Below are 9,606 nucleotides of genomic sequence, written 5' to 3'. Positions count from 1 at the left end.
CACGTCTCGGCGATCCCGCGCCGACGTCGCACCAGGACCATCCCCGCGGAGCCTGCGCGGAAGAGCGCGCGCCTCACGGGCACGGCGGCGGCGACCCCGGTGCTCCAGCATGCGGAGGAGAAAACGGCGACAAGGAATCTTGAGCTAGGTACGACCTCCGACTTTGTTGTTCTTCCCGCTCTTTCGGATCCGCACTTAGTTTCGGTGACGCACGATTGTGGTATGGCCTTCGGGACGGAGTCTCATACGGTGTCAGAGACAATTTCCCTCATCAGGGCGAAAGAGGAGGCGCAAGCGGCGCTTGCCCTTGCGTAGTTCCGCAAGGAGGTGGCAGCGGCCCGGTCGACGCGCACCACTACTGTTTACTCGACCACGGTACCTGGGGATACCGCGGGTCTGTCTGTGGACGGGGACGACTCCCTAGTGGAGGTCCCGGTCTTGGCCACTACCCGCACCAACTTGGGTAGCAAAACGAAGGCTAGTTTGGCGGCCCGTCCTGGACGGAGGAAGGCGCGTAAGCTTTGATGCGTGCAGGCTTCTACAACATCCGTGATTATGGCAGACCGGCGCGCCGTACCCAAATAAAGGAGTTTATTACCCGTCAGCACCTAGACTTCGTGGCGCTGCAGGAGACGATGAAGTCGTCTTTCTCCCCTGCAGACCTCCGGGTTATCGACCCTCTAAGCAAATTCGCCTGGCACCACTCTCTGGTGATGGGGCATTCAGGAGGGATGTTGTTGGGTGTAAACGAAGATTCCTTTGATGTCCTCGGATGGGGCTCTGGAGCTTTCTTTCTACGTGTTGATGTGCGTCAGTTAGATACCTCCAAGGAGTGGTCTCTGTTTGTTGTCTACGGCCCGGCAGATCATAGGAAATCTGGGTATTTCCTTGCCGAGCTCTCGCATGCTGTGGGGGCATGCCCACTACCCCTGGTGGTGGGCGGTGACTTCAATCTGATTAGGGGATCAGAGGACAAGAACAATGACAACATCGACTGGCCTAGGGTCCATAGATTCAATGACTGTATCGCGAACCTCGGACTCTGGGAGATCTGTAGGACTACGGCTCTCTATACCTGGACGAATCGTCAGTTAGACCCGTTTCGGTGCATGTTGGACCGGGTCTTTCTGACTACAGAGTGGGAGACCCTCTTCCCTCTGTGCTCCCTGGTGGCAGACACCATCATTGGTTCTGACCACTCCCCGCTCATCCTAAGCTCTGGGGAGGAACTTAGGAAGCGGAGCCCCTACTTCTTCTTCGAGAAGGGGTGGATGGAGAGACCGAATTTTGGGGAAATTGTCTCTTCCAAATGGCGCGAGTTAGTTGCAGGACTGGGGACCTGCTACGACTCTATTGAGCGCTGGCAACGGGTTTCAGCTGGTTTGAGGCAATTTCTCAAAGGCTAGGGAGCCAATCTCGGCAAGGAGAACCGGGAGCTTAAAGCTGAGATCCAGTCACAGATTCAGGCTCTGGATAGTGAGGCAGACTCGTCTGGACTGAATGGCGAGGGGTGGGCTCTCCGGTATCACCTGGAGGGCCAACTCACCCATATCTCCAAGGTGGAGGAGGAATACTGGCGGCAACATAGCAGGGTCAACTGGCTCACTGAAGGGGATGCGAACACCGCGTTCTTCCACGCTTTTGCCATGTGAGACAGCGGAAGTGTGCGATTACGCGGCTAGTCAATGATACAAGGATCATTGTCGAGCCACGTGAGCTTCAGGAGAACATTTATGACTTCTATTGTGCCCTCATGGGGACTGCGGGTGAACCCAGTCTCTTTCACCTCTATGCTTCTTTCTGGCACACGTCAGGGCAAGTGTCGGGCGAGGAGAACGAAAGGCTCATGATTGCATTCTCGGGTGAGGAAATTGATGCAGTGCTTGCTGGTATGAAGGTGGACACGGCTCCGGGGCCGGATGGCCTTCCAGTCACCTTCATCAAACGGTTTTGGCACCTGGTGAAGCCTATGATCATGGATATCGCCAATGACTTTGCCCTTGGGAGGGTAGACATTGCCAGGCTTAATTTTGGAATCCTCACACTTATTCCTAAGATCGCCGGGGTAGAGGACATCAAACACTTTAGGCCGATTGCGCTGATTAATGCGATTTTTAAGTTTGTTGCCAAAGCTTATGCCACTAGGTTATCCCCTATTGCGCACAGGACCATTAGTCGCACCCAATCCGCTTTTATCAAAGGGAGACACATCCATGAGGGAGTTCTCTCCTTCCAAGAGATCATCCATGGATCCAAGTCCAGGAAACTTAGGGGAGTCTTCCTGAAATTGGACTTTGAGAAAGCCTATGACCGGGTGAACTGGCCCTTCCTCCAGGAGGTTCTTATGGGCAAGGGCTTCGAGGCCGCCTGGGTGTACAGGGCCCTTAGTCTGGTCTCGGGAGGCCAGACTGCTATCTCCATTAATGGAGACATTGGGAACTATTTTTGCAAAGAGCGCAGGGTGCGCCAGGGCGACCCCTATCCCCTATTCTCTTCGACTACATCGTCGAAGCCCTACCTGCTATTTTGGATAAAGCTAGAGGGGCCGGTCATATTGCGGGGGTAATCCCACACTTGATTCCTTGGGGTACCGCACTTGCAATATGCCGACGACACCATTATATATTATGATCCAACCGGATGATCTGGCGGTGGCCAATCTACAGTACATACTGCTCTGCTTTGAGACCATGTCGGGTTTGAGGATCAACTTCCACAAAAGTGAGGTCATGGTGTTAGGTATGGATCAGGAGGATGGGTCCAGGATCGCACATATGCTGAACTGCAAACTTGGATCCTTTCCATTCTCATACCTGGGATTGCCGATTAGTGATCGCGCTCTCACCGCCGCGAACTAGGGACCTCTTGCGGCCAAGGTAGGCAAGCACGCCGATCCGTGGATGGGGAAGCTCATGCCCTCTGTGGCTAGGCTGACCCTCATTAATGCCTTCCTATCTAGCCTGCCGTTGCATGCCATGGAGGTTTGCCTCCTGGGGGAGGGGCCACATAGCATTATGGATAGACACCGATCACGTTTCTATTGGGAAGCTAACAGTACAAAGCGGAAATACCACTGGGTGAGGTGGTCGGCGATCTGTAAGCCAAAGAGCTTGGGGGGGCTTGGCATTGTTGACACCAGGCTCATGAACGCCTGTCTTATGGTTAAGTGGATCTGGAGGCTCTATGCGGGGGAGCAAGGCCTCTGGGCGGAGATCCTACGGAACAAGTACCACAGGGATAAGGACTTGATGTTAGACGCACACCGACCGGGCTCGGAGTTCTGGAACTCTATCCAAAACCTCAAACATCTGTTTCGCTTGGGGTCGAAACACATAGTGCATAATGGTAAGACGACGAGCTTCTGGCGGGACTGGTGGTAGGGGTCGGGACCCCTGTGCGATAGGTTCCCCTTGCTCTTTGCCATTGTGACTGAGCAGGAGGCCTCGGTTGACTCTGCCCGTCGTGGGGGGACCTGGCATCTACCCCTTCGACGCGAGCTGGGCTTCGGGGACCGTGTCGATTTGGTTAATCTCATGCGGGAGGTCACGGTGCCCCCCACCTCGGACTTGCAAGATAAGGTCACCTGGGCGCTAGAATCTTCGGGGAGATTCTCAGTTCGCTCTTTGTACCTTAAGCTCTGCCAGGGTACCCCTTCCAAGCACTTCAGTGACTTGTGGCGGCTCACGGTTCCAGGGAAAGTGCGTATTTTCCTGTGGCAGTTGGCCAGAAAACGCTTTCCGTCCAATGATAACATAAGGCGGCGTAAGGGGACCACTTTGGGCTCGTGTGCCCTTTGCTGGGAGGTGGAAGATAATAACCACATCTTCTTCTCCTACCCCTAGCTAAGTTCATGTGGAGTGCGGTTAGGGAACTGCTCGGATGCATGTGGAACCCCACTTGGTTCGCGGGGATCTTTAGGATCATGTGTGTACAAGATGGGCAGTCCAAACGGATTCTATGGATGGCGTGTACCGCTTTGCTTTGGACGTTGTGGAACCTTAGGAACAAGTTTACGATTGACGGGGTGTTCCCTCGCCAACCTGCTGATGGTTTATACAAAATGTCTATGTACTTACAAGTGTGGAAGCTAGTGGCTAGGAGGAAGGATCGCGAGGTTGTGGAGTGGGTGATTGGCCGGATTCGCGCCCTCCACTCGACCATCAGGGACAGCTAGTAGCAACCCTCCTTCCATGGTCATGTATCTCCGGTGGTGGCTTAGGAGGTGTTGGGGCACTCGCTTGCCATAGATGTCTTTGTTGTTTTAGCTTTCCGTCCGTTGTATGTCGTTGATGTATGTGGGTCGAGACTTTGCTTTCTGTGTTCGTGTTGTACGCTGTCGTTGGAGCTTTATTAATTTAAAGCTAGGCTCTGCTCGAGCCTTCCATCTAATTTTTTTAATTAGAAACGCGACTGTTCTCCTCCAGCACACAAATGGCAAGGGGTACATGAGTATGAATTTAGTTCTTGCACTATATCTATTAATCTACCCAACTGAGAGAGTGATATCATATAAGGCAAAACATGATAATGTCACTCAGTATCTAACTGCACTGCCCCTTTCATGATGTCAAGCTAGTTTAAAATGCGTAGAATATATTCAGGGAACGAATAAAACAAATTAATACTGCAAAGATCAAAAACCTAAGAAAACGGTTATGATCACCAAACAAGACTCATGCTAAACATTGATATATCATTCCAAAGAAGACAGCTGAGATCATATCATGGAGAACACAATAATGTCAGAATCTAAACACATTGCCTCTTCCAGGATGCACGTCAAGCTAATCCAAAAGGTAAGAAATACATAAATAATATCGACGTTTTTTCCTGGGAGAAGTAAACTAAGAGGAGGGTCCAATAATAGTTTGACACTCGAAACTTGTCTACATACTTTATCACTTGCAGAGACTGGGAAATTATCATGAATCCACTCACCCGAAGGCACATTCATACATAACACCACACAATGAGACTCGCTACATCTTTCATATCCCACTTCACATGATAAAACTCATAGCTACTGGTGGATTAGATATTGAGTCTCAGTAAACCTCAATAATGTAATTGTGCCAACTGCTGACGATACGATACATGCCTTCGGGTCGCTTGTGCGGATGACCCCTGGGCGATCCTCTGCATGAAGAACTACATGAAGACCTTGGAGGTGGGGTCGATATGCCACAACTATTATATATATAATTACGGGTTGGACATGTCCCAAATTTGAGACATACTCTGGTACCGTATTAAGTGTGTGCGCGGGCCAACACAACCAGAAATTCGAAATGAGGGAGCCTCGGTCATTATACTCCAATAAATACTCTCAACCTCCACATATAAAGATGCTATCGTAAGATTACATTTTCTCCAATGCGACCATCTCGAACTGCTCTCTTTATTTAGCATACATCCACATCATGGTGCACATCATAATTTTGTCTAGCTTTCAAATTTGGTCCTGGCTAGCTAGCAATCTCCTTCGTCACAGGCCCATACCCAGAGCCATATATATATAGCTATAGCACTGGGGTGTGTCAATTGACACCGACTCCCTCTATCCCAGACAACACAACGTAATCAAAGATTGTTCTCGATTCCACTGTACATCAGTATTGCCATTTCACATTGGCCCGGGGCCTGGGGATCTTATTCTCAATCTCTCCCTGCTTCGACGATTTTGATAAAAATAACCCATTTATAAAAGAAAAGCACAGACTATTCACATAATTCTTTTTCTTTTCTTTGGCTAGATCGAGATAGCCTTGGGGTGCTACAATGATTTGTTGTCTATTTCTTTCCACATCGATCTGTCCTTGTGGCACCCTCTCTATATATAGAGTGCATGTATCGCTCAAATGTGACTGTATCGCCGTGTATGCGAGCTCAATAGGTGCAAATTAATCTCTGATTTCTTATAATCAAGATAATAATTTCTTACATGATCAGAATAATATGCATATGCTCACATGTGACATGCATGCTCTTGTCGCTTCGTCACCGCATTGAATGCAGTGTCGCCGTGCCTACAAACAACTGTACGCACCGTTAACAGCAACACCACAGCGGCAACAAGTGAGTGACAGGCTGACTGCATCTACTGCTTTTGAATGTGTACAACTCTTTCACTGTTAGACTGTTAGTACCAATTGTTGTTGTGCACATATTGTCTCGACAAGTAACACATTGACTGCTACTGTTACCTCCGTTTGGACGGCGCACCCGTATTTCAAAGCAAATTTTAACCAAAAATTTTATGCAACAAAATCTTTATTACTACTCAAAAACTCGTTGATTTTTCCAGTTCCTCACTCTCTCCCACCAACACTGTACGTCTGTACAACTGTAGCCACATGCTCCGTATATACGTGTGTGGTGTTCTTTATATAGCTAGACATATTTCCCGGAGGCCTAGCATCCTCACTCTCGGTCGGGCCTTATCCGTACATTTCCTATTTATACCACGCCACGCACTTGCTCTTTCTCGCATCCTCCTCCCTCTTCTTTTTTCCTGAGAGAAATTCTTCCTCTCCTAGCTTTCTGCTCCATGAAAAACAAAACCTCCACTAGATAGCTAGCAGCTCTGCCTGTATTCGCAAACTCTATCAGTTTCTTCTTGATTTTAATTAGTTGCATTTCAGTACAGACCAGATCGGCTGCTACCTGATCTTTAGCTAGCTTTGCTTCATCTGTGTGGAAGACATGGAGGCGGAGGTACCCAAGGGGCCGGGCAAGACAAAGAAGGGCGGGAAGAGAAGCAGGACAAGTGGCGGCAGAACATCAACAACGGCAGCGATGGTGGAGAGGAAGGAGGTGGAGAGGGAGAGAAGGCAGCACATGAAGCAGCTTTGCGCGAAGCTTGCCTGCCTCATCCCAAAAGAGAACTACTCCTCCACTGTAAGAATTAATGATGTACCTCTTTTTGCCTTCCGTAGCTGTAATTTACTGAACAACGTGCTTGCTAGGGTGTCCTATGTTTCATATTAGTTGTCACTGATTTATTGCAAAGTTGTATTAAATCCGCGACAACTAATATGAAACGGATGGGTAGATGTTTAGCTTTTCCCATATTTATTTCACATTTCCAAAAGGACGAGTATTTAGCAGGGTTTATCGAGTCTACATATATATATGGGATTTTTTTAGCGTAAGTGGAACGGAATACTCATTGTATAGGTTAGCAAAATAACTAGTCATTTTCATCACATGAAATATCATAATCAAAGTTCTATTGACATTTAGTTCTTTTAGATTCACATTGGCATTTAATTTTGTTGGAATGTGTTGCTTTCCTCATTTATGGTACTACCTATATCATTTTTCTTAATTAAACCTATATATACTCTCGTTGATCCTTTGATCGAGGCCTATATCTTCCAGCGCTCAAAGTTGCCGTTTTCCCCTTCATGCCCCTAACTAAAAGCTTCTCCCAGTTATATCTCTTTATTATTTGGTTGGCAGCGTTTTCTTGATTATTATAATTTTGGGATGTTAGCCATTCTACAACACTGCCAATTACATTGATGAGATTTTTTCAAAATAAAAATGCCTTACTTACACGAACGGAGAGAGTATAATTTTTTTTTCTCAGTGGGTCGGTACGAAATTTGCCGACAGTACCTATAAATTGTTGCATGGTGGTGCTGAAATAGAGTCAAGTTAATTCTAGTCTGTTGTCCTATAAATTGTCGCTCTCACCTTGATTCATTTCTTCTGCATATTTTGAATTCAGCCACAAGTTTTCACAAAATATCTAAGGTCCCGTTTAGGATTTGGAAATTACATGTTGAAAGCTTGCAGGAACTACGTTGTTCATCTTGCATTGCTCCAGTCTTTCCTGTATGCTCTTAGTTGTGAGGTCGACGAATAAAAATAGACATATAATACAGTTTAAGTAAGTGCATTAATGAGGCGGGATGTCATTATTTTGTGATTATTGTTTAGCAAGAGTTGTGCAGATAGTAATAGGATTAAATTACACACACACACACACACACACACACACAGAGAGAGAGAGATAACAATAAGACGACGTTGTAGGCTGCCCGTATTTCGCAACAGGTTAGACAAGATCTAAAATTAGGAAGAGGCACATATCCCTCGACAAAAAAAAAAAATTCTATCTGAGTGGGTGACAGAATGAATCCCAAGGAGGATACAAATACATCTTGTATGAAATAACTTTTAATTTGATAAAAGGTGAACACAGAATACTGTATCTAGTGAATCTACTATCTGCCTCTGCATCAACTAATGATGCTTACCTGAAAAAATATTATAAAGTAGGTAAATATAATTGATAAGAAAGAATAGCATGTATGCAAATGAGGAGTTAAGCAGCTTGTTTATATATGCATACGTAGGATGCAATGACTCAGTTAAGAAGCTTGGACGAAGCGGCAAAGTACATTAAGAAGCTCAAGGAAAGGATTGACGAGCTACGCCAAAGGAGGAGCTATGCGCAGGCCATAGCCACCTTAAAATATATTGGTGGTGTCTCAACACCCACCACCACCATTAGTGGTGGGGTGGGGTCGTCGGGGTTAGAAGGCGAGAAAAATGCCTCGATGCTGGTGGTGGAGGTGATCCAACACGATGATTCAAGCATGGACGTGGTAATGATATGTAATGTAGATAGCCCGGTCAAGCTCCACGAGGTGATTATTGTTCTTGATGAAGAAGGTGCCGAGATCATCAATGCCAACCACTCAGTCGCTGGCCTAAAAATCTTCTACAATATACACTGTCGGGTACGTACATATATACGCATAGGCGTCAATATGTACATCTACTAAGCATTTACTCTGATGTAAAATATAAGGCCCTGAAATGTTTGACAAATTAATACAACTGATACATATTGTTGTCGTACCACAAATTAATTTTTACGTGACAGAGCACAAGTTTCAATCTAAAAGTAACATAAATAATTCTCATTGAGATTTTCATGTAATTTAGCTGTATAATGAATTGCATTAATTAACTCTATCTGCAATCTGCAGGCCTTGAGCTCAAGAATTGGCATAGATGTTTCAAGGGTTTCTGAAAGATTGAGAGCATTGATATGATAGTAAATCGGTTTGTGCAGAATATATATAGCACAAAGCTATATATAGTAAAGATTCCACAGACGAGACATGATGATGTCTAGTTTTTTTTTTTCACAACGTCTACCTATTGGCTAAGATAAAAGGACCTGATCGAAGCACCTTAGCCTAACTTCTTCCCCATTTCTACCTATTGGCTAAGATAAAGGACCTGATCAAACACCTTAGCCTATCTTCTTCCCATTTTGATTTCAGAATGCGACATTGATGTACCGAAAAAATGTTGACCGATCTCTGGTCTTTATATATAATCACCTAGTATAATTTTCAGTATCACCTTGTCACAGCCTATTCTATATAATTCATTATCACCTGGTATGTTTGGTCGTACATGCATGGTGCAACATATCCACCGACCCGTTATCTAAAATTGATTATCGCACGGCCAGGAGCAGAAGAGCAGTAATTAAGTAATCAATTGACCGGCAGCAATTTGGCTGTGGATATATATACTACATTCAAAATTACCTCGCATTCTAAGCTTAATCAAAGTCCAAAT

General features: G+C 46.1%; 2 protein-coding genes across 2 annotated transcripts; both read left to right on the top strand.

Moving 5' to 3' along the window:
- The first annotated feature begins 524 nt into the window (after positions 1-524).
- Positions 525-1,652, top strand: LOC139837853 (uncharacterized). Its single transcript, XM_071827153.1, has 2 exons — positions 525-1,298; positions 1,407-1,652. The coding sequence occupies exons 1-2, from the start codon at positions 525-527 to the stop codon at positions 1,650-1,652; spliced, it is 1,020 nt and encodes a 339-aa protein (XP_071683254.1).
- A 4,778-nt stretch (positions 1,653-6,430) lies between these two features.
- On the top strand, positions 6,431-9,380 carry LOC127340676 (transcription factor bHLH162). Its single transcript, XM_051366431.2, has 3 exons — positions 6,431-6,897; positions 8,364-8,750; positions 9,003-9,380. The coding sequence occupies exons 1-3, from the start codon at positions 6,703-6,705 to the stop codon at positions 9,066-9,068; spliced, it is 648 nt and encodes a 215-aa protein (XP_051222391.1). The 5' UTR covers positions 6,431-6,702; the 3' UTR covers positions 9,069-9,380.
- The last annotated feature ends 226 nt before the right edge of the window (positions 9,381-9,606 follow it).

The sequence above is a fragment of the Lolium perenne genome, chromosome 3 (assembly GCF_019359855.2).
Source record: "Lolium perenne isolate Kyuss_39 chromosome 3, Kyuss_2.0, whole genome shotgun sequence".
Taxonomy (NCBI): domain Eukaryota; kingdom Viridiplantae; phylum Streptophyta; class Magnoliopsida; order Poales; family Poaceae; genus Lolium; species Lolium perenne.
Note: the sequence above shows the minus strand (reverse complement) of the source record. Positions and strands in the feature narration are given on the sequence as shown.

Bases quoted from the DNA above. Each gene is read 5' to 3' on its own strand.
- LOC139837853 (XM_071827153.1), top strand. From the start codon at position 525: ATGCGTGCAGGCTTCTACAACATCCGTGATTATGGCAGACCGGCGCGC. The intron at 1,299-1,406 runs GTCTCTTCCAAA...CTCAAAGGCTAG, and splicing joins GACCGAATTTTGGGGAAATT to GGAGCCAATCTCGGCAAGGA.
- LOC127340676 (XM_051366431.2), top strand. From the start codon at position 6,703: ATGGAGGCGGAGGTACCCAAGGGGCCGGGCAAGACAAAGAAGGGCGGG. The intron at 6,898-8,363 runs GTAAGAATTAAT...ATGCATACGTAG, and splicing joins AAGAGAACTACTCCTCCACT to GATGCAATGACTCAGTTAAG. The intron at 8,751-9,002 runs GTACGTACATAT...TGCAATCTGCAG, and splicing joins TCTACAATATACACTGTCGG to GCCTTGAGCTCAAGAATTGG.